Source organism: Liolophura sinensis, chromosome 3 (genome assembly GCF_032854445.1).
Source record: "Liolophura sinensis isolate JHLJ2023 chromosome 3, CUHK_Ljap_v2, whole genome shotgun sequence".
Classification (NCBI taxonomy): domain Eukaryota; kingdom Metazoa; phylum Mollusca; class Polyplacophora; order Chitonida; family Chitonidae; genus Liolophura; species Liolophura sinensis.
In genome coordinates this window covers 21,600,828-21,626,584 of record NC_088297.1, presented here as the reverse complement: position 1 = coordinate 21,626,584, position 25,757 = coordinate 21,600,828, and the positions used below count along the sequence as shown (strand labels likewise).

At 38.7% G+C, this 25,757-nt stretch overlaps 1 protein-coding gene across 1 annotated transcript in view; it reads left to right on the top strand.

Annotated features, from left to right (window-relative positions):
• LOC135463687 (protein scribble homolog) overlaps window positions 1-25,757 on the top strand; it is an 85,105-nt gene that overhangs the window by 16,797 nt on the left and 42,551 nt on the right. The window contains 16 exon segments of the mRNA XM_064741066.1: window positions 2,016-2,094; window positions 10,540-10,629; window positions 11,211-11,331; window positions 11,775-11,849; window positions 12,931-13,075; window positions 14,492-14,564; window positions 15,115-15,160; window positions 15,558-15,641; window positions 16,608-16,723; window positions 17,105-17,277; window positions 18,685-18,821; window positions 19,110-19,235; window positions 22,693-22,810; window positions 23,660-23,829; window positions 24,541-24,738; window positions 25,194-25,403. Of these exon segments, the coding sequence (XP_064597136.1) occupies window positions 2,016-2,094; window positions 10,540-10,629; window positions 11,211-11,331; window positions 11,775-11,849; window positions 12,931-13,075; window positions 14,492-14,564; window positions 15,115-15,160; window positions 15,558-15,641; window positions 16,608-16,723; window positions 17,105-17,277; window positions 18,685-18,821; window positions 19,110-19,235; window positions 22,693-22,810; window positions 23,660-23,829; window positions 24,541-24,738; window positions 25,194-25,403 (1,961 nt within the window).

The window sequence follows — 25,757 nt, the reverse complement described above, 5'->3', positions numbered from 1 at the left end:
CATGTCTGGTGTCTTCAATGGCGGCAGCACTTTTACGGCATAGACTCACGCTGTCACAAGAAGACACAGTATATGTACACATACCTAATGACTCCTCGTCGTTGTATGACTGAAAAAGTGTAAAGTAGAACGCTTAACCCCAAGCATACATGTACATCCTCTTGTTACTCACATTTCCCCCATCCCCGCTTCTACATGTGTATAGGGTGAAAAATTCTATAGTTCAACGATCAATTAAAACAAACAAATTAATCATCTCAGATGTATCATGAACACATTAATGACCAGACATGAGTTACACTACTAGCCTGTGCATATTGCACATCTCATTGAAAGGGCGTTTCAGTGGAGACCATAATACAGCAGTGATACCTTAAATAGTTTATAAAAGGAGATGTTGTTGTGGTCGTTGACCTAGTTCTTTGTTCACACACGAAATGAGTGTGTACAATGTACATGTATTTCACAAACATTTGCATATATTTACCGTATTTGACCAAAAATTTTTTTGATGACAAAGTTAATTATTTTGCCTAATTACAAGAGTTCTGGAGGACGATTCAGCTAAGTCTATTTTTTCTGACTTAAGTCGAAATTTGAAATCGTGTCTTAATGCATAGTTTTTGGTGCTGAAAGTTGGAATTTGGACACATTTATCTTAAGGTAAGTCAGAAATGGCTTTGTGGAATTGACCCCTGATCTTTGAAAGGCACATTTACATGTGTATTTGTTTTTGTTGACGGTTTACCAGAAACAGTTTGTGGGAAGGTCTGGCAGCAACCTGCGGATGGTCATTTGTTCCCCGCTGGCTCTCTCCAATTTCCTCCCACCATAATGCTGGCTGCCGTCATATAAGTGAAATATTCTTCAGTACTGTGTAAAACACCAATCAGATAAATAACTGAATGAATACCAGACAAAGTTCAATTTCATCACCAGAAGTAGTATTTCATTACGTTTATTTGCTTGTAAAAAATGGACTTAGTTGGGCCGATTTTTAAGTTGTATACAGTGAGTTGTACATTTGTAGTAAACAGACAGAGTAGGTATTGTGTTGCATCTAACATTACATGTGCCTGTATCACTGAGGTAATTTCATACCATGGAAGCAGTGTGCTCCGATGAATTAAAATATAATATAAATTATGTAAGACGTCATTTGTTGCACAGTCAGAAGATTTTTATTGTGGTCCATGTGCACAAATCTGTTACTGTATTCGGCAAAATACTGCATGTCCATCTCTAACATGTTATCATCTAACATGCAGTGTTCTTCCAGTGAAAAATATACTGTATCAATGTTAACCAAACAGTGGCTAATGGTAAAAGAATGGAGTGGAGCCGCAGAGGCGTGCAGGGTCTGATTAGGGGTAGAAGATTAAAGGTGTTATCTGGAGAAGAAACCTTACAAATAACTAAAATTTTTGTTAATACAGGAGGACGGAAATTAACATGAAATTATGGGACTGCAGGGATGATTGTACATTTCGCCAGAAGTCATGAGGGCGTGAGATTGGGGGAGTTTGTGTGTCGGTGCCTTTGAAATATCATACCTTCACTCTGATGGCATTAGCATGGAATAGATAGGGAAGATAGGAGAAAAGTGCAATTGGAATGAATTGCTGTCAAAGTCAGACTAGAGCTGCATCAAGGTTGAGAGTGTTACCCTCACAACCCACCTGCTAGGGTGCTTGTCAAGGGTATATGTGTACAAATGAAAGGTTCTGATTGCTAATGGCAAGGGTGATAATGTTTCACCTGGGCTCTGTCGGGTGTCTTCCTGCCACAATGCTGGATGCCGTTGTATGAGTGAAATATTGTTTTGCGCAAAGCATCAATCAGAGAATAGATAAATGAATGTCTGTACGTAAGTGCGTGGGCACAGCGTCTCTGATTTCCTCCGCCCATAAACTAATCTGCTGTCGTCTAAGTGAAAAATTCTGGGTTATTGCATAATTAAAAAACCAATCATTCAAATAAATAATTGCTTTTTTGTATTTTCCTTTCTGTTTCAGTAATTTCTGAAATTCCAGACAACATCAAGTTCTGCAAGAAACTTCAGGTGCTTGATTTTAGTAGCAACCCCTTATCCAAGTAAGTATCGTCATTATCATTCAATACTCTACTCAGTGCTACATGTATATACCCGGCCAAAACCAAAAGAGAAATATTTATGAGTTATCAGATAAGCCTTTTAATATAGACCCCATAAGAGGAGATATTGTGAGGAACGGGACTGACTACACACTGGCCAACAGGCTTTTGTACACCCAGGGATACGCTCATTACAACCTAATATGGACATATCATTTGCGTAATAATCATGCACAAGCAATTTAGATGTGCAATTTAGCTGTCAAGTTCGCTGTTTTTTCTTTTGTTTTTTACTTATTTAGTGGATTTTTTTTTGTTTGTTTTTTTTTTTTTTGGCCCCACAAATTATTAGTTCGGTATTTTGACTTGAATGGTTGAAGGGTTTCTGAGGTTTTACAACTACAACCTTATGTGGTTTTCATGTAAAAGTGAGAGCGACTATGTAATTGCTCATTTTGAGCACAGGAGAGTTGCGTATCTCGGCAGGTTGCTAATCAGTAAAGATTTTGGGGACTCTTTGGCCTAGTGCTTAGTTTGCTAGCGCAGCACAGTGACCCAGGATCCTCTCACCAATCACTCTCACAGTATGCTCAAGTCGACCTCTTGTTGCTTTCCTCTCCAGTCATACGTGTCAGCATCCTATGAGTTTCACAACTATCTTTGCCAGATTTCCTCCCTCCATAATGCTGGCCAACGTCGTATAAGGAAAATTACTCTAGAGCATGGCATAAAAACATCAATCAAACGAACTAAAGATTTCAATTTAATCAAATCATCTGTTTGAAGATCATTGTTTTAATAACTGCATAAAGAGGTAAAAAAGTGGGATTATTTGTGTAGCATTTTGCATCAGGACTGCAGTTTTTGTTGTTCTAATCAAAGATTGGTAAGGGCAAGGAATGAATGGTCTTTTTTTTTTTTTTTTTAAGTAAGGGAAAGCGAGAAACATGTTTCAGCTGTGAAACATGAGCTGTTATGAAGGATAATAGTATCTGTCTGGAGGACGGAATTGGACAGAATCAAACAATGATAGAGATGAATTGATCCACAGAATGGTGTAAATCTAAATGTAACGTTCCTAAATCATACATCAAAGTACACGTAATAATGTACGTGTTAGGCTGGTGCAAGTTTTCTAAATAAAGGCAGAAGTGTGATTAGAATTGTAAAATGTATTATGGCTGATGGCTTCGTTTCTGATTTATAGGCTCTTATAGTCTATTAATGAACAGTTTCTTCAACATCTACCTGGCAAAGCTTTGTTTCTACCCTGAACTTTAAAATTAGAAACTTTATAAGAATGTATCGGTAATGTACGTATATACATACACTGTATAAGCTTTTCAGATGTTTCAGAAGCTCTTTGTATTTGAAGCATAACTCGTCATTTGAAACATACTAAAAAAATATATTTCTTTATATTTTACCTGATTTACCTGGATAATTTTTGTTCCAACATGCCGATTTTGTAAGGTAGACGGTTAGTGACTTAATCAGATTATGAAATACTTGTTAATCACCCATGTGTGAAAACAGAGCACACCAGAAAAGATTTATTGTAGTGTGATCTGTGATACTAGTCCAACTGCTAATTCTGTCAGCTAATTAGGCGTTGTCTACCGTACAGGTGAACCTAAATGTACTATAGTTCTCAGATTATCTTAAAATTGTACTTTGAAGCCCTAAATAACTTACAGTGGGTCATTTTGATTGATATGTTGATTGATGTAGAATTGCACACTCAAGAATTTTTCTCTTGTATGTATATAATAAGTCAGATTTGTGGGTTGAGGAAAGTGGAGAAAACCACCGACCTTCGCTAGCTATTTGACACACCTCTTGACTTGATGCTGCAGCCTGAACAGAGGCTGAAACAGTATAATATCCGCACACACCTAATGACCAGTTGTTGTCTGATTGCTACAGTTGATAAAGTATGATGTAAAAAGCCAAGCATATCAGTCATACATAATCGGAGGTCCTCAGACGTCAAGGGCCTGGTCACAGCGAGCCAATGCTTCAACCATCTGAGCCAGTGATCGTTTTGCATAGGTGTAAATATTACATGTATATGTACATGTATTTATGGATTCAGTTACGCTATGCCTTTCAGTGTTGCACCCCCTACATCCAAGCCTATACACCCTCCTCCCCTCCCCCTCCAATTTTTGGAAGCCGATGTGAAATCTTGTGCTCTTGCATACATGTTAGAAACAGTGCCTTAATAGATTTAGTTTGAACACTCTGTCTTCTTAGCCTGGTATCTCTTCATCAAAACCTATACCCCCTCCCTTCTTCTTCCGTCCCTCTCCCTCTTTTTTTCCAATACCACCACCATCCTTTCACCCTTATCCCCACACCTCAAACTCATTAATGACCTCTGCAGAGTGACCAAAGCATTTCTTTCTCCTTCGACAAAACATCATGTTTTACCACGGTGTTTGTTAAAAGGTTCCACATGGCTTCAGGCCAGTCTGGAGGGAAGCCACACAAGAGCATCTCCATATCGATTAACAAATTGCAACAGTGCCGGCTGAGGGACGTTAGCGAAGCCGCAAGCCACTCGACTCATTTAAATGTGTTGATTGAGCCATTGTTTTGGCGCTGACCAAACAATGTAGTGCCAGCGCAATGATAGCGCCTCTTAGAGAAGGCTATCATGTGGAAACCTGTACAGTATGTTGTTGTATTTGTGTGTAGCCAGTCAGGGGGAAGGTGGCCCTGGGTACAGTGGGGTGATAGATTGAAAAATCAGTGAAGTTATAACTAATCTATTGTCCATACAGGGATCAAAATGTTTGATATTTTAAGCTGATCATTGCGATTACCAACAAAACTTGAGGTTGTCCAATATGATCGAGTGGTGAGAAGTGCATTAGATTTCATGTATGATGCTGTAGAACTTGGAAGTTGATAAAATACTGCTGTCATTTATGTGTCTGAAATTAATAAAGTTTAGCATGATACAGATTCGTCTTTTTGATGACCTGGGCTCATTTTGAGGTCATTATTTTTATTTTGTGTGATCACAATTTTTACCCTTGATGTCTAGATGCATGAGCTGTACAAAGTACATTCTGTATACTAGACAGGTGAATATATACATGTATGTGCACAAAAAGTAGTGGGTAGGGAATCCTGGCTGAATAATACAAAACATGGTTATCTTTCATTCACCAAGGCAACAGACTAGAAACACAGGAACGCAACTGGTTTCCAATTTCTGTGTTGGAAAACATATCAAAACGGATAATTTGTGAAAGAAGTATAGAAAATGTGACATGGTGACGGTATGATTCAGACTGTGATATTGAAGCTGTCTATCTGACATGCACCTGTTGGTGTTCTTTTGACAGCCATGTTATCTTGATGGTGATATAGTCCATACTGCTGTTCCAGATACGTTCACCCTAACATTATATAATGATTTTGTATAAACATTCATTTTGTTTTTCTAAAATGAGTACTTTCGATGTGGAAAATAGTCCAATTGTATGCGCAGAAATTTAAAGTTTTAATGGAAAAGTGTGCCTCTAACGAGTACTCGAACTAGATGTGCAGTATGTTCATTGAACTAGCAGCAGTTTGCTTTAGCTGTAGGGGCAGATGGTAACTTTACACATAGATGCAGGTAGAATTTATGAGAGATGAGAGTGAAAACAAGAACCTAACTCTGTAATTGGGTGTTGCTTGATATGGCCAGCATATGGGGTACAAGTCAAATTATGGTTGGCTTTGAAATTAAAGATCTTGATTTTCATGAAACATTGATTGAAAGCAGGTAATTCTATCAAAACTGTGACTGATTGGCTGTCATGTCTGGCAAATTCACTATAGTTTTTCATTGGTTAGTCGATTCTGGTAAATGACCTAAAGTTTCGCCCTGGGACTAGGAAAATATATCCCAGTTGTTGGTTGTGGTTGTTACTGACTGAGCGCCCCGGGAGAACATCAGGGCGGTCAGGGAATAATACTGACAGTTTAAGAATGTAATAAACAAGCTCACGCTTCACAGAGCGTAAAGAACCGATGTTTAGTGGGTTTGTTGTTGTTCACTTCGAAAGGACCCGAGAGCAACCCAATGATTTTCTCGCAAAGTAAAGCATGATACTGAGAACTTGGGAGATCAACATGTCGGTTGTGTTATGTGCCTAGCATCAATGGCCATGTAGTTTTCAGAGGGGACATCTGGCTGAGATGAGCATTTTGGTCAGCTATGAATACGGATGGACACTTTTTATCCACCCCATCATTGATCTGTGACAGACAGCACGTAAAGTAGGCACGGTTATATGACAGGTAGCATTGTTGGCATCAGGGCCCTTATCCTTTAGGATGAAGAGATGGCTCATCAGAGCTAATTCAGCATGTACATTCTTGGATTGGCATGGTCGTGCTTTCAGACTGTGTTTGGAATTTAAAGGTTTGTCATAGACATCACCTGTCTTAATATTTTCTTCAGTTTCATTCATGGGTATATTTAGAGATGCATAGGTAAGCCTATGAGTCGGGAGACCTGCCCACCTGACTGTCAGTGACTTGACCCCATGTGGTAAGGATTAACAACCAGAGCTGCTAAGAATCATGGAGGGTAGCAAAATGGATGGGGGCTAATCACTCTCTTTTGTCATCTTGCCGCCAACTAAGATTGTGCGAAGGTAAACAACAATAACACATGTGCAAAATCTAAGGTCATTTACAGTATGTCTTCTGATTAGTCCGTAGACATCGCCAGCAATGTCAGGGCCTGAAATTTTACTCAATCAGAAATTGTCTTTTATTTTTCTCTCCAGGGCTTAATAAAAATACCATCAACGTTCGTCTTGTCTGCTAGTGACAGACCCTACCCATACCCCCACAAAAGAAAGTTTTCCGCAAGTTGTCCAAAATTTTGAAGAATATAAAATTTGTAGACATACTAAAGTGATATTGAATAATTCTGAGTGCTTAGCTCTGCGTTACTCATGTCTTGACCACAGGAAAAAGGCCAGAAATGTTTTTACTTTATTTTGTCAAAAGTTTATCACTATTAAATCTGCAAATTTTGTTTGATTCTGATTGATTCATCCACCTTATAAGGCTGTTCAGACTTTTTCTGAGAAGCTTGATTAATTTCTTATTAGAAAAACTTTAGTGTGAGAATCAAAGGTGTAATTTTAAGGCCTTCATAGTGTGCTTCTGAAACTGTTATTTCGGAACACTGAGAGAACTATGAGATGTAGAGAAATAGTGTGCGCAGTTTCATGTAGCTTGCATCTTAAGTGCTGCAAACAGATCATTTTCATGATAACTATGCATAAATTCCACTTAAAAAGTGCTTTAGTGCATGAATAGGTCCCAGTTGTACAATACTTGCTTAAGCACGCGTCTTTTATGCCTCTGTAGGATTTAGTGCGGCATGATAGGCTGTGAAAAATCGTTACTAAACTGCCGTAAGTGAATTGAACTGTTCTGTTGATTATAAAGGAAATTCCCACCTCACTAAAGTAATTGTACACCTGTTCTCTGAGTACGATGTGAATTTAAATTACGTTGACAGATTACGTGTAGTTGTAAATTAAATTAACGCTTTATTAGCAGTTGTAAATTAAGTTTCAAACCATGTTCCTATGGTGGAAAGGAATGACCTCCTCACATTGAGCCGCTGGGCATAATGTGATATTCCCATGCTCATGTAATGTTAAAATCTTCAGGTTCAGAACAAAGGAACTTATGGGTTGTAAAGTAATTGAGTTGCCAATAGTGAATACATCCATGGACACGTAAGCCATATGCTTTTATGTGTCTTTATGAGACTTGCGGTTTATGCATGTACATGTCAGTTTACAAAGTGTTGGTCAGTTGGCCCAAACTACCTCTTTTTTTTCTATCCACTAGCACAGTGAAATTCTGTGATCGCGAAATGACCTGTTAGGAAGAAACTCCTAACAGTGCTGATGAGTAATTAAGTATCCAATGGTGAATACATGCAATCCTATAACATGCTGATGAGTAATTAAGTATCCAATGGTGAATACATGCATTCCTATAACATGCTGATGAGTAATTAAGTATCCAATGGTAAATACTTGCAATCCTATAACATGCTGACTAAACAACCCACACTTCCTTCTCTCTGACCACCAGCCTTTGAACCCAGACGTCCAGTACTTGTTGGTTTAGCTGAGGCTTTGTCAGAAAGTTTTACCAGGTGCTTTTAGGCACTGTGTTGATTTCCAGAGCCTTGTTTTACCCCACCACTAAACCTGAACAACATGATATTATAGCTGTACTAGGGTGGCACCCACCACTAAACCTGAACAACATCACATTATAGCTGTACTAGGGTGGCACCCACCAGTAAACCTGAACAACATCACATTATAGCTGTACTAGGGTGGCACCCACCACTAAACCTGAACAACATCATATTATAGCTGTACTCGGGTGGCACCCACCACTAAACCTGAACAACATCATATTATAGCTGTACTAGTGTGGCATCCACCACTAAACCTGAACTACATCACATTATAGCTGTACTAGGGTGGCACCCACCACTAAACCTGAACAACATCATATTATAGCTATACTAGGGTGGCACCCACCAGTAAACCTGAACAACATCATATTATAGCTGTACTAGGGTGGCACCCACCACTAAACCTGAACTACATCACATTATAGCTGTACTAGGGTGGCACCCACCAGTAAACCTGAACAACATCATATTATAGCTGTACTAGGGTGGCATCGATTTTATTTTATGCCAAAAAAACATTTTTAGTAGAAAAAAAAATTTGATTGGGGAGAAGAGGTAGGGTAACAATTCTATGGAGGCTGTAATCTTATTATACATATCTACTATTTTGTCTGTTAAATAAACAACTCTGCTTTGAAGGTAGCAAAATGTAATGTGACTGCCTCTCAAATTGGGCAAGATATAAATACGGAATTCAGAAGGTTAAACTGACAAAAAAAAGCCTTTTTCTGCTGGATTCCTGAACTATTATTATTATATTATTAAAATGGTTCTAAAATTTGAAAAATTGATAATGTGATTTGTAATAAATTTAAGCAACTTTATTATTGATATTTAACAGTAACAAGTGCACACTGATATAACCTCTTTAAATACTACGTAAAATCTTTCCTTGAAAATTGCATTTTGGTCCTGGAAAACTTAAAAACTCCTTGAATTTCATTCATATTTCGTTGTACAAACCATGACAGTGCACCTGAAAGAAATAGAACACTGCGTCTTTTGTGCGCCAAGCCCTGACAATCATACACAGTGATTTGTTAAAGTAAAAATAGCAGGTACATGAGGAAGGAATTAAATCAAAGCATACGTCATTTTCCGTTACAAGTGACCTCACATCATTCTTCCTTGTGTGCGATTGATTTGACCCACACGTTAATTATGGCACTTTTTTAGATGTGTGGAGTGTATACAACACACCAGTATATTTATTAATCTGCGTGGCACTACATTTGGCTTGATGACCTCTTTACCCATAAAGTAGGGCATAATCAGTACTAGACTGGGCAGTCTGCATTCTGGATCTGATGACTGCAGAATCACGTGTAGTATTTGGGATATCACCTGAACAGGCTTCAAGCTCAATTTCTGTGCATAGCAGTTTGTCTTAAGCATCACTAGGATCGCCGTCTAATAATATATATATATATATATATATATATATATGTGACACAATGTACATGTATGTGATCTGATCAGTCTAGGCAGGAAGGTCAAGTGAATGATGAACTGCTTGCTGCTTGTCTTAGGTTATATATTACTGGGACATGAGTTCTTCCCCATAGCAATTTGTCGTCTACTCTGTGTCTGAGTAGTTAGCTTGCTAGTACAACACAATGGCCCAGAAGCCTCTTGTCAATGTGGTTGCAGTGAGTTCAAGTCCAGTTCATGTTGGCTTCCTCTCTGACTGTGCGAGGGTTGGTCTGCGGATAGTCGTGGGATGATGCCCGTATTCCTCCCACCATAGTTCTGGCCACCGCCGTGTATGTGAAATGTTCTTGAATACGGTGAAAACAGCAATCAATTAAATAAAGAAATCATGTATGTACCCGCATGTCTCATTTTTGGAAAATTGCATGCAAGGTTTGTCAAATAAGCGATAAAAATACCAAAATCTATTCATTTGCACATAAACATGTCAGAGTCCATACCTAATTATTAAAAACATGACAATTTTGGGAAACAGTGACTTCAAAGAAAATACCAAGAAACATTAAGGTTCACCCTTTATCCAGGCCACGGCCAGATCTGACATGTTTATTGTCTACACCGCTTTCTGGGCCAGGTCATAAGCCTTAATTCTAGTATTATATACCCAGGTTACCTGGCCTAATAAAAATTACTTCTGAGCATCAGGTGGAATTGCCGGAATCTTTCCCAGGTGTACAGTTACCTGTGATCTGTTTTTCTTTCTTTGTTACCAGATTACCTGACGGGTTAACGCAGCTACGGAATCTTACACACCTGGGTCTTAACGATGTCTCTCTTGCTCGACTACCTCCAGATATTAGCAAGTAAGTATGCATTGTTCTTAAAATGGGCTGGGTGAGTGGAAGAAGGTGGAGGGGGAGGGGAGAGGGGGTGTTTGGACCCATCGATGCCATTTTTCATTTCGTTGACTGAATGTCAAGAATTATCAGCGTATGATGTACATGTAGGAACTATTATAAACCGGAATGTGTGCTAGCCTTTAAGCCATTAGAACAGATGGGGTTTGGGTTCACCTTTCAAGCCCCTTTTGAGACAGCGATTTTCACACAAATTTGTAAATGAGTTTTGGTAACTTTTCTCATAAATCACATCGCGAACGTCTTTCACAAAAAATGTGACTTAAGAGTGTTTATGAAACTGACCCCCTGTTTCTTGTCGGACATTCTTGGCAATAAGCAGTGGAATATACTGGTGTTGAAGACCCCCTTCCTTCCAATGGTGTGGTATGTACATCTGTACATCACAAGTGGGTGAATTCGTCAGTAACTTGCCAAAAGCCTGTGGTTTACCACGGGCACTCCAGTTTCTGCCTCCCGTAAAACTGAGAATAGCTTTAGACAACAGTCAGGTGAATAAATAAATAAGGTTATGTTTTGTCTTTCAGGTTGTGTAATTTGGTGTCATTGGAGCTCCGAGAAAACATGATAAAAACCCTTCCATCGTCTTTATCATCACTGAACAAACTCCAAAGCCTTGACCTGGGAAACAACGAAATCGAGGAACTTGTAAGTCCGCGTGCTTATGAAAATTTCAGCCTCAGATGACTCATAGTTAAACAGTCAGATCAGAATTATTTGTGGTACACGTTTAAATTTGCTGATGGTTTGAGTTAAAATTAGATCAAGAGCAAATGATTGTTGGGGTATATATACGAATCATAGTGAACAGTCAGAAGAAGTTAAAATTTTAACTATAATGTGAAAATTTAATCTCTGTGTATTCTTTTGTCTTGTTAAACCATGATACATGTTAGTCCAGATGATTTAAAAAACAAAAAAATAAACAATTTAACAAGTAGAGTTGCAATACAACCATGTGAAATTAGATTGAGTAAGAAATTAATTGAGACCCATACAGTACACTAATCATGAATTATCAAATTGAATCCTGATAAATTGTCTTGTTATTAATAAATATAATTATCGTGGTGTGTTCATTTGTCTTTTAGCCGGAGACAATAGGCAACCTGCCCTGTTTAGAGGAGCTGTGGTTGGACTGCAACGAGTTGTGTGATCTCCCTGTGGTAAGTCTGACGCATGAGTGGGAGTTCAAACCCAGCCTTGGGCAGAGACCCAATATAAGATTTTCTTGTTAGAAAGATGAGGGACAAGATACATCAATAGATAACTAATTAATTGCACTCCCTAGGGCCTCCGTGGCTCGGTTGGCGCGCTAGCACAGCGTAATGACCCAGCCTCTCACCAATGCGGTCTCGGTGAGTTCAAGTCCAGCTCATACTGGCTTTCTTTCCGGCCGTATGTGGGAAGGTCTGTCAGCAACCTGCGGATGGTCGTGGGTTCTCCCCTGGCTCTGCCCGGTTTCCTCCCACCATAATGCTGGCCACTGTCGTATAAGTGAAATATTCTTGAGTACGGTGTAAAACACCAATCAAATAAATAAATAAATTGCGCTCTCTGTTGAAAACAGAGAAAAGCATGGGTTAATGTCACTTGACACAAAATGTGTGTTGAGACTTTGACATTCTTGTATTTTGAGTTCAAACCCAGTTTGCTGCCATCTGATATCTGTACTGGATTTTGTTACCTTAAAAAAAATTTTTTGTCTAAATTCTTCAGTTTGACATGAAGCTCTCCGACCCTTTTTCAGCTTTTGCTGATTTGCCTGCAGCTTTAGGTCAGGGGTTTGTGGGGTATTGGGTGCAGGACAGTGGTTATACTCTTCAATAAACCTGAATGGGAAAAACAAAATTCTTAGTAAGGGCATTAAAGAGGTTGTACCGGAGATCATGGGTAAAAACTCAAATCACATTTTGGCCATTTTAGAATCGCCCAAATAAATACCTTTCACCAAATATCAGGCTTGTCTGTGCACGTTACTGATTAAAAAAGGGGTGTTTGAAGCTCCAAAAATTCATGAAGTAAGTCACATAACTTATTCAAACTTTAGAATAATTTTGTAATACTATAAATAATTCAGGTACGAGTCAGATACTTACTGCAAAGCAGTAATTTGAGCTATTCTTGGCAAATAAAGAAAATTTTATTTGATCAGCGAATGTGGAATTTTTGCTAAAAATCTGCGATATAGCCTGTTAAAACGCCAATCAAATAAATAAAACATGCTGACCTGTGTTGTTGTTGTAGGAAATAGGCAAGCTGAAACGGCTGACCCAGTTGGATGTATCAGAAAACCGCTTGGAGGTGTTACCTGACGAGATCTCTGGTCTACAGAGCCTCACAGATCTGTTCCTCTCACAGAACAGCCTGGAATGTCTGCCAGACACCATCGGTGAGTCTGACACAACCAAACCTCCACACACGTCTCCCTTGTTACAACGCCGTTGTGAGGGGCGAAATCTGTCTACTGTGTCATAGCTGGTGTGCGTTGTATAGCCAGTTTGTTAGCCATGGATAGCCTGTTACAAATGTGATATGGCAATGGGCATTGTGTTGTAGTGAATGATGATAATTGTGAACCAGATAAGTGCAACAAAAACAGCTGACTAAGAAAGATAAGTTTTGCTAGAGGAGTAGATACATGTACAAAGCATGTTGATTGCTGACAGCTTGTACATATGTTTTAGAGGTTTGGTCTTGTATTGTAACATGGGAATTTTAGTTTAGCCCGACCACAAGTTTCAAAAACATCTGTTTACACATATGCCTTAAAAGACAAGGACTGTAAATGTGTATGTAAATAGGCCTGCTCTGAATTGCCTCCCTTGTTACAAAGCTGAAACTGTTGCATAACGCGAGATTTGTTTTTGAGGAATGAAAGTACGAGAAATGGTGCCTCGTCCATCAAAGCATGCAACAGGCCTATGCAGGTTATGTCACGACAAATGTTTTAAGGCAACGGAATGTATAAAAAAAAAAAAGAAATGATCTTTTGAGAGTTTCAGAAATCTTGAGAGATTTTAAATAAAGTTGATTTTCTTCAGCTTAAGAGTTCTCCGCAAGTGGCTGGTTTATTTAATTATGGCCAGGATTTGAAACATACTTAAAATCTTGAAGTATGTAATTGAATGTATCCAAGAAAATACATAGCGCTTGTCTTCGGCTTTTCTAAAAAGTTTGACCTGCCCGAGTAGCACAGTTGGTAGAGCATCCACTTCAGGGGCAGTAGATCCAGGATCAGTCCTGGGTGGAGTCACACTTAAGACTTTAAAAGAGGAAGCTGTAACTTCCTCGCTTGGCATTCAGCATGAGGGGATAGTGCAACGACTGGTTGACCTGTATTAGTATAATGGCTGGGGCGATGCGGCTTACTTCGGTAAGTTGTCTCAGTGAAGCAGCACTAGATAGAAGAGCGGTGGTAATCCGTCCTGCTACAAGCAGGTACATCTCATACACCCTAAGGATTCCTTCATCGTCATATGACTGAAAAATTGTTGAGTACGACGTTTAACTCCAAGCACTCACTCACTCGCTCACTCACTAAAATAAGTTTGCAAAATTAAATTCTGTCTTAAAGCTATGTCTTCATCAATCTTATCATTAGACTTTTAATTTAATGTAGTTAACAGCTAATAATTTTGATATATATTTAGCTTCATTTTGCTGTGTTCAGTTTAAGTCCATCAGTGCAAACAGATGTATTTCTGTCCAGAGTTTTCCTGTAATCATTGATTCATTCGTCCACAAGAAAACCGAGAGTTTCTACCTTGCCACTGATTGTCTCCCCTTATTTCTTGTCACGTTTCAGGACAACTGAAGAAGCTGTCTATACTGAAAGTCGATCAGAATAGATTGCTTGTCCTCACCCCTCACATAGGAAGGTAAGGATCGTTTTTCTGATCAAATTTTGTATTTCCTGAGAAATTCTTGTATTTTTCCGAAAAAAATCCTATATACAATGTTTGTGTCCAAAACGGTGCACATCCAGGTATTTCCACTTGTATGAGACAGTAAGTGAGTAGGAAAGCAGATGTCGAGGTGAAGGATAACATGGAGAGGTGTAGGGAAAGGAACAACACTGGAAGATATTCTGAGAATGCTCTACAACAGAGCATTCTGCACAGCATATGCAAATGATGATAGTCAACAAGGCCTAGTTTGGTCTTCTGAGATTGTGAGGCAGTTTTGTAGAAATTCTCTTTGTTATTTAGACAGTAATTTCACCTCTGCGTCCACACGTGTAGGCATGAGTGAAAACAGCAGTTGATAGATGTCTGCAGTCTTGAACAGTGGTAACACACAACTAATTTGATAGTCATTGCATAGAGGAAATCGTTCAGTATGATTTTTGGGGAAGTTATTATTGGTGTCGAAATTGTCTTCACAATTGCATTGTATTAATTATTTCTTTATTTTTCTCCAACATATCAGTTGTGAAAGTATGCAAGAACTCATTTTAACAGAGAATCTGCTGAATGTGAGTATCCCGTGAATAGGGAATTATTATTCGGTGTTTTGTTCAACAGTTCGTGAAATTTTTTCTGTATTTCAGGACGTTATGTAAACCTAAAGCCTTTGTCCTGATTTAAATGTAACATCCATTAAAAATCTTTAAATCATTGAGGCATCACCAGATTTATTTTGGTGTTGTTGTGATTTTTAGTTTGGTTTACTTAATTTATATACTCTCCTTCAATATGTAGTCCTCCCATAAAACAGCAGTTGAACTAGATGTGGCCTAATGTAAGTCATTTTTTTTTATCTAAATCATCAACTAAAGTGATCTTTCGGCAAGAGTTGTGTTAGAAGTCCTGAGTAGTTTAAAGGAATGCAGTGAGTATTTCTTTTATGTCATTCTTTTTTTTCTTTTGTAGGATTTACCTATAACTATTGGAAAATTGTCACAATTAGCAAATTTAAATGTGGACAGGAACAGATTAACAGAGCTACCGATAGAGGTAAGAAGGCTGTAGAGCTGCAGTGCTCAGTCAGGTATACATGTGTATTATATCTAGCAGGGCTGGCATTTATCAAGCAACTTCTGACCCAAGTCATAAACTACAAGTGCTTAGAAAAGCCAAACTCAGAACAGTAACGAACTCAAATTATGAGTGGGTGCAATTTTCTGCTATAAAGAATCCTGAGACAAATTTTAAATGTCTTCCAGCAAAACATTTTAATTCTAGTTGTGCTTGTATTTTTGAATTAAGTGTTAAGACGTTTGATAAATATGGGCCCAGGATCAGAGGTTCTCTTACACTTTATTTATTTATTTGTTTCATTGGTGTTCTCAAGAGTATTTCACTTATATGACGGTGGCCAGCAATATGGTGCAAGGAAACGGGGCAGAGTCCGAGAGAAACCCACGACCATGTGCAGGTTGCTGACAGACCTTCCCACATACAGTCGGAGAGGTTCTTACACTTAAGTCAGACTTAGTCCTTAACATGCGACTTTATCCCTGGACTTAAGCACTAATCTTCAATTTTTGTCGTCAAGTATTAAGGCAACTCTCAGCGTTGAAGTAAAAATTCTAGTGTGGTCAACCGTGCTCATAGAATTTTATGCATTCTTTCATGAAGTTCTATTGAGGTCGGTCGTTTTCCAGTCAGTGACTTCCACAAACGTGACGGCTGTAGCATACCCTAATTCTTCTAATTTTTGTGACAGATATTAGTAGTGTTGAAATTAGAATATTACGTTTCTTTACCAGCCTTTTGGAAAAGTAAAGATGTGAGTATGTTGTTCTTGCAATGGTCTCACCATGTGAGGAAAAAAAAGAAACTCAATATTCATGCTACAATGACATATATATTGGTTAAAGTGAGCAGACCAGGTGTCCCAAAAATTAGAAGAAATAGGGTATGTGAATTGTTATATAGAAGAAGGTAATCAAAATCAATACATAAATTAAATTTTGACAGATTGGAAGATTAAGCAAACTGGGCGTGTTGTCGTTGAGAGAGAATCGGCTGTTACGTTTACCACAGGAGTTGGGAGAACTCAAGTCGTTACACGTAATGGACGTGTCTGGGAACAGGTATGAGAAACTTGTGTTTGGACGATTAAACAACATGTAACTGTAATTAGAGTAAAGGTAGGTGTCTTTAAATGATGAGATAAGAACAATATATCTGATGATTGCAATGATCGTTGATGGTTATAATAGTGTACCATTAACTCTCTTCTTTTACAAATGGAATTACACTGTTAATGGTTATTGATGAGCAAGCTGTTAAATTTGACAGCGATATCGTATTTAAATAAACGTTTGAACTTCAACACATGAATATCTGTCCATTACAGTAACCAGCCTTAGTCTACAGGCTGTTTTGTTGTTAGAGAACCAGACCGAAACAAGAAAAGCAAACCCCAATAAACTAGCCAATCAGTCAATCCATCAATCTTTGTCTTCCCACAGACTGGAATACCTGCCCATCACAGTGGCTAACCTGAACCTACAAGCTTTGTGGTTGTCAGAGAACCAGGCCAAACCCATGCTCAAGTTCCAGACCGACTTTGACGAGAGGACGGGACAGGAAGTTCTCACCTGCTTTCTGCTGCCTCAGCAAGGTTTCCATACAGAGAGCATGGGTGGGTTTACAGTTGTTTTTGATACGGTTTATGCAATGTGAAATCCCATTTCTCAGCGTGAATTGCCATCAAGCTGATAGGACTGACACGTGGACACAAGAACACACGTCTGTCTGATAACAGATTTTCCTGGAGAATATGCTCATCCCATGTTCTCATCAAACCTCAAAACACCTTTCTAAAATCAACAGAACTCTCAGAATCCGGAAAAAAAATCCGGAAAAGTTCATCGTGGATGAAATGTTTGGTCATTTAGGGTGGTTGTGGAAGCTACTACACGTGCCGTCATGATGTATTGTCAGCCAGTCAGCGTGGCTCTCCATGCAGTTTGTTGGAAATTGGTCGCCAACCTGTCAATGTAATATTCACATTGAATGTGATTTGTGTTGAAAATACGGGTGCCACGACAAAGTATGTTAGTTCCGTGCCAAAAGACTGTGGTTTTTCTGTGCACTCCACTTCCTCCACCAAGCAAGCTGACTGGTGTTTTGTAAGATCTTAGTCTTAAAGGCACACTTTCCGCCAGGCTGTGCCCGGTTTCTTCCCACCATAATCCTGGCCGTCGTCGTATAAGTGAAATATTCTTGAGTATGGCATTAAACACCAGTCAAATAAATAAATAAATAAAGGCACACTAGTCACAGTATACAGGTATTGTTATTCTACTTAAGATGATCTTTGTGATCTGTGAAAAACACTGCCTTATTATTCTTGTGACGAAAGTGTTTAATGAAACTTCTATGGTATAATGTACTGAACGTCGAGGTTTTCACTCACCCCTCAAGTAATTTAGAGTATGTTGTATGATGGCAGTCAAATGATCACCAGGACATGATTTCACGAGGTGCACTTAGCTTAGTACCCAAATCTAATTCCTCAACCTTTTCACATATGAAAGAGCAACTTGCAGTGCAATTTATGCAGCTTTTTAATTTGATTTTGGAGACAAAACTACATTGGTTGGATTGGCCAATTTCAGGGTTCACAAAAAGAATAATTTTATCAGTCAACACAGAAAAATGCCTTTAGTATATGCTTGAATAAACACTTTGCAAACATGTGAAAGGTTTGATAAATTACAGTAATTTCTTAACTGGTATGACAACATTTGATGTAGGGATACATTCATTAATTCCATCTAACTAAGGTCAGATTAACACTAAGCACGCTTCAGCCAGGCCTAGACCTGTGTTAAGATAAGCACTTTTCAGAAGAATTTAACACTAGTTGTTGAGAAACTGTTATCACCAAAATTGATCTCTGTCTGGTGTTTTCTTAAAAATCACTTGCATGTTTTTCAAGTTGAAGTTTAGTATTTAGTGTAGAGCAACTGTCAACTGTACAGATCAATTTTTTTTTCTTCATTTCCCTAAAACGGACATGTTATATGCGTTGACTTGTTTGCAGAGAACTTGTTACGGGGGAGTGTGGCCACTGACCAGGACAGCCGACTGAGCTGGAGTGAGAGGAATGAACGGCCGCGTGACAGTGTCATCCGATTCGCTGAGGAGGGCGGAGAAGAGGTGGCATCAGATGACGATGAGGTGGGTGAGAGTTTACAAAGAAACTGTCAAGGCGTCTAAAAATATGTCCCCACTTGTCATTACTCACAACTTAAGCTCACTTTCACAAATCTTTGTAAATTATATTTATCATATATCATTTCCCTTGTGATTTAATTTAAGGAAAAATCGACAAGAATCTTACAAAGAATGTTTTATGAAGCAGGCCTCGCAAACTGTGTCAGAATGTAGAAGCTCAAATGATCCAACGAATGTCCCGCTAATCTATGAGTAAGTAAATATTCTACTGTTGTCTGTTTCTGTCCACAGAGTCCATTCATCCGGCACGATACTCCTCACCCACGAGATTTGAAGGCCAGACACGCCAAACTTTTCCACAAATCTAAAGGGATTGATGGCCACATTATCCCTAAAGATCAGGACAGTAAAGATAAGGTGAGTGAAACACATCATCAGGACCAAGATGTACAGCAATTTCAGCCTTCAAATTTTGTCGTAAATTTAATTTATTGTTTTATAAATTAGGCCACACCAGTTGTTTTGGTGTTCTATGGATGGGCCATAAAAAAAAAATAAAAATTCGAAAAACGAAACTGGATATCCACCTGTTTTTATGTTTGATCTTGGTAATTTTATGATTTTCTTCCTGTTTTTCAAGGCTTTCCAATCATGTACAGTTGTCTTCATCAAGACAAATTTCTGGGATGGCCCACACTTTCCACAAGTTACATGATTTTCAAGATTTGGTTTTTAGTTTTAAACCCTCCTCTGATATTAAAAAAAAGATTTATTCTGATCGTAAAACAACAATTCAGGAGGCTTGTCACTGACCTGCCGAAGGTCGGTGGTTTATTTAGGGCACTGGTTGATTTCCCCCACCCATGAACCTGACTACTGTCCTGTAAAGGAAAGTTCTTACACACAATGTTGATTACCGTTAAGCATTTACAAATTTTTGACGGTAAAATCAGAGGCAATGCAGTGTGTGTAGCAAAAAAATTTAAATTTGTGATCAAGGGTCGAGAAATAGTCCCCAATTTACATGTTAGTCATCATTTAAGTATCCTAGGTTTACAACTCACAGACAGCTAATGTCTCTCTCCCCAACCCCACAACCTAGACACATACCACCTACCTAGCCACAAAGGGCAAAGGTATTGTTTGTTCACTGATGGGGATGACAGAAAGGTTTGCTGTGAAGAAGCCGTTGTGTAAAATTGGGAATAACCATTCCAAGGGAGATAACTCTTTGTGTGGTCCAGCTACACCTAAAAATGTGCTTACTGATAGCTGTGTACTAAAAAGTAAGATTCTTAGAGGGTTTGTCTGACATTAAGCTGGATGATTGGATGCTGTCTGATTCAGTGTAGTTTTCGATCTGACAACAGTATCACATAGCAGTGGACGACATGCTCCTTACAGCGCATATGTCGCTTACTACCTTTTGCTTTACATCTCTGCCACCAATAGACAAGGTTGACCTTTGATGCCTGTGAGACACACATAGGCTTTTGTTGAGGCTTAGCCTCATCACTTGTCTCCTGTCGCAGAACTATTTAATCAGCATTCATGAATAAACTCGTTTCAGGTTTTGGGTAGAATCATGTTGTACATACTCGAGATAAAGAGAATGCATGTGTTTAAAGTGTTATCAGAGACAAAGGTTGAGATTGTTCGTGTTTTCTGACGTCACTTCCTGTCTCATCACCATAACCTCAATGACCTTGGTGGTGTTCAAGATTTCTGTACAAGATTTGCCTTTGGTGAGAGTGATGAAAAGTGAAATGCATGGGCTGTAAGGAGTATGCGTTGATGGCTCAAAAATCAAGTTTGGATTAAAATTCTTCTGTAGAAAACATACATAAATTCTGTCAGAAAATTCACATTTCAAGAAAAGATATTTTGTGAGAATTTCTGTCTGTGCGGATAAAGAAATGTTTTCTTCATATGGAAGCTCCTGACCCACCCGTGTGATGTAGATAAATTGATGCTTGATAAAATTCATCTTCAGTCCGTAAAGAAAACTTAATATCAAACAAATGCCATTGAAAAGAGTAAGTATTTTCTCGCAGGTGCATGCCATAAAAAAATTCTAATATGTACCTCAAGTTGATAAGTTATAAAGTCAGTGCCAAAATCTGCTGTGGGCGACTCCATTTTGCCTAAGAACTAGTCCTGAAGTCTTCTGTGTTAGGAGGAGAATTGCTGTCGGAAACCGCCAAAGTGCAGTTCGTACATTTCCGGTAGAACTCTTCTCCCCAGAAGGTAGCGAACAGTACAGTTCGTTTTCCACTTGATGATCGGTACACCGGAATGTTGGGCATAGGTTTTGAGTTTACACGAACAAGCCGGCAGTTTTAACGACTTTCATTGGTTGAGAGGCAACACACCCCCTGCATAAATTATAGGGTGTTAAAGGTGGAGAACGTGATGGACTCAGCGATTTATGCCAGCTTTGCAGTTTTCAGGCTTTACGGGTATGGCGAGGAAAAATCACAAAATTATGCAGCAGGCACCACCAGATAGAAAAAAATGTGCTCTTTTCAGCCTGTAGTGTCATAATTTTAAGTTTTCTTCTTCTTTAATTTGACATATCGATGAGATGTTTTGAGTCTTTGTCACTAGTTGATCAATATAACGAATGTCTTAGGCTGTCAAATGACCCACAAGAATATACTACTTCTTCCCCCATTTGAATTTTTTATGTCTATATGTGTTTGATATAAATGATTTTCAGCCCATATCTGAGTGGGTACGTATTTAAACAACAACAAAAATGTTCCCAAAACTACTAATCAGCAAAATGGCTGCAATCACGTGATGAATGTCACCTACCTGTCCCCCTCGCCCCACCCTTATCCTCCATGGAGGGAATGGAACATGAGAAGTGTTTCTCCAGGCATATAACATTGATATCTTGTAACATACACCCAGAAACTTAGTCTCCTACTATATCTGTTACCAAGATACTTTCCTTTTCACATTCCATCAGGTTCACCGTCACTTTTCGTCAGATCCTGTAATCTGTTTAACTTCGAATCTAAGTAGTCCTAAACTCATACCTTCCACCCTTTCTTGATCTTACTTGCGAACCAATCAATGTTTGTACACACTTCGTTGCTCTTTCACTCTGTAACCATGGTAACAGTTGTGCTACCACCTGATTGGCTGATATTTCCCACCATGAAAAAACTTCTGCATCTCACCGTATGCCATGCACCAAATACTCTGCACATTTTTCTAACATGAATATTCATTAGCATGACATTATATGATAAAAAAAAGTGCTTCTTAAAACAAACTTGATATATTGTCCTTATTTTGTTGACATGCTTTTTTTTTATTGCTTTTGATTTTGGAAAATGAAGTCTGCTGTTTACCATAATTCATATGGTACCAAGTAAACCTTGAAATATGAAAGTAACTTTGTCGTGTCCTGTTATGTCTGGTGTATGGCATTCCAGTGAGGCAGCATTGACCTGCCACGGGGAGACACATGCTGAAATTAGGCCAAATTAAGTTTGAAAGTGACGTTAAATCTGAAGCAAGCAAAGAAAAAAAAATTAGCAAAAATTAAACTTCATTGTGATTTTGATATACGTATTAGAGTCCACTGCAATTGTATGGAATTTGTTTTTATCAAGTAATCATTCTGCTACACTAATTTAGTGAAAAAACAATTAAATGTTAATGTGACGTGTACAGTAAATCACATAACTTCGCATAGTTTTTCACCAGGTAATCATCCTACTATACTACAGCATATTAATAAGTTGAAAATTCCATGAAATCATTAGATGTTTATCATATCTTGGAATGTTTCATCAATCTACAAAATCCAGTCCAATCCTTGTCTTATCATTGTCTTTGTTTTATTGATTATGTTTGCTAGGATCGAGTATTTCTTCCACAACGAGACAGTGATCCTCGATGGTCCAGTCAAGATCACGATAGCATGGATAATGTGGATTTCGGAGACAGGAAATCATCCATTGAAATTGCCAAAAAAGGTAATTTTTTTTTTTTTTCATTTACTTATTTATTTTTAATTCATAAGTGATTATTTTAGTTATGTATTCACCTCTCTCTCATTACAACACCATTGATGAGGGACAAATCTGTGTTATAAGTGAAGCATGATGTAGAAGCAGAAATGCATGTAGTGCAATTGCTGGATGTTAAAAGTGAGACAAATCAGCTTAAAAATATCAAAACATATCATCTGACCAGCCCGGATAGCTGAGTTTAGGATCAGTAGATTCTGGGTCAATCCTGAGTCAAGTCAGACCTAAGACCTTTAAAGAGGAAGCTGTAGTTTCCTCACTTGGCGTTCGGCATTAAGGGGATAGTGCAACAACTGATTGACCGGTATCAGTATAATGGCTCGAACGGGGCGGCTTTATGCTACTTGCCTTTGGTAAGTCATCTTAGTGAAGCAACTCTAGATAAAAGAGCGGTGGAGATCCGTCCGGCAACAAGGAGGCTCATTACATGTACCCTAAGGATTCCTTTGTCGACTAACCCCAAGCACTCACTCACTCACTCAAAACATGTCATGGTTTTTATTCTATGGTTACGTGATAACCAGACCTTTGATTGCAAAGAATTAACAAAATCTTACAGTTGTCTTTGTGTTGAACACAAATGTAAAACTTACACAGTTTTAAGTACTTTTAAATTGACAGATCTTTTTTCTTAGATTTACGTAGAGTTTTCTTAAAATGGAAGAAAATTTAAGGAAAAGTATTATTGTTTGTTGGCGTTGAGACTGGCCTGGCTTTTTATATACAAAGCAAATAGACAAAACACCACCAAGAATGGCAGAAAATAATTCAGGAATTGCTTTTGCATTATTGCAGAACCAGAACGAGTAAGGAAAGAACATCCTGCTGAATATGAAGAGCGACCCAAGGTTTCCATGACACCGGTTGCCACGGTGATTGCACCAGCACCTGCGTCAGATGCAGAGAAAGCTGAGAAGAATGAGGATGAGACAGAGGAACGCCACAGCCAGCACGAAGACTCTGAGGTAAGTGAACTTTGAAGCCCTAGTGATGTTTACTGCATTGATGGCGTGTGGGGGAAAACATAAACATTTATTTATTTACTTGATTGGTGTTGTATGGTGTACTCAGAAATATTCCATATCAGCAGCCAGCATTTAAGGTGTAGGAAACCAGGCCCAGGGGAGAACTCACAAGCATCTGCAGGCTGCTGGCAGGTAAACATGAGCTGCTTATGCCATTAAGAAGTTAGTACTGTGGTACCAAAAATAATTTTAAAAAAAACCCACACACAGAGCAATGGTTTACATATTGCCACCTGTAAGCATCAGGTAGCGCATCAATGTGTCTAGTGTGTTTGACATGACATTTCAGTGAGGCAGCACAATTTGAAAAGGTGTATTATTATATGGTGGGAGTAATGATGAAAGATAACATCGAATAGGAAGCTATGATATAAATACTTGGAAGCAGTATCTTTATTTAACAAAGCATGAGTGATCAATTTACTAAGAAATTGTTCTTCCTTGAGGCCGTCAAGACATGACCAACACATGTGATGATGATTATTCGTCGTGCCACATACATGTGACTAACAGTGACACATCAGTTAATATGTAAAAATGTATGAATCAGAGTTTGATATATTGTATATATAGTAATGTAAGTACATCTACAAAAATGAAAGAAAGGAAATGTTTTCAGACAGTTTCTGATGTTATGTCATTGTGTTGTAGGATGAAGGTCATGAGCGCACAACTCGCGTGGGTTTCTCGCCCGATGTGGACGAACAGGCCAACAAGGACCACCGTTTACGCCGGAGGGACACCCCGCATCACCTCAAGAACAAACGTATCAATCTCAGCGGAGACAGAGATGATGCCAAAAAAGTTCAGGAAATTCTTGCTCAAGCTGCTGCAGCCAAAGAAACACCAGTATGTACTGTATTGAGACAGAGCACCTCTTTGTTACGTTCATTTACGATTATTTTTTTTCCAAAGTTGCGAAGACCTTTCATTGACAGTGTTTTGTTTTATACTGCATGTATTCACTTTAATTACAGAGGACATACCAGATACTATCAGTGTGGGTGTGTGTATATGGATATATATGTATATAAGAGGCGAAATATTCTTGAGTGCAGCGTAAAACATAAATCAGATAAATAAATTAATCACCCCACATCAGCTATCTTTGGTTATTCTTCGAATGTGAAGCTAAACATTTATCCATACAGATTTCCATATGATGGCCACTGATAAGGATGCTGTCTAACTCTTCACAGGTCCATGGTTTACCCTGCCCACTCCAGTTTACTGTGCCCCAGAAAACTGACAAAAAATGGAAAGTTTTTGAGTGTGCAATCAAATAATCAGATACGTCATTTCAGGGTGAGCTGGCGGGAGAGCCGACTGTGACGGCGACAATCATACCTGGGGAAGAGCGGTTACCAACAGCAGAGCTGGTGGAAGGAGTGTCAGACGATGAGCTTGTGGAGGAGGAAGAGCTCTCTATAGACATCCACCGTGCCCCTGGGCAGGGGCTGGGCATTAGCATCGCCGGAGGGAAGGGCTCCACCCCCTACAAGGGTGATGATGAGGTACAGTACAGCAGTTCGAATATACTAACAGAAAATTGATAGAAATTTTTAAAAATGAATAAATCGATAAACAATGGCTATTAAAAGATACATGAATGCCTGGTTTAATTTTTAATGTAGGATTTAGTATGTGTGGCCTAACATATAAAAGTACAATACAGCTTCTGAGCTTTCTTCTTGAGGCGTAAAATGGCTTTAAGCTTCAGTTTTATCAACATATCAGTCTGGAAATTAAGTAGTCTGCTGTGGTGACATCAGTGGTGATAGATGTCAAAACAACTTGATTGGGGGGGAGAGCCTGAATTGTTCTGACCCACGTCCCCAATATCTTGATCTGTGAAGTCATTTCTGAAT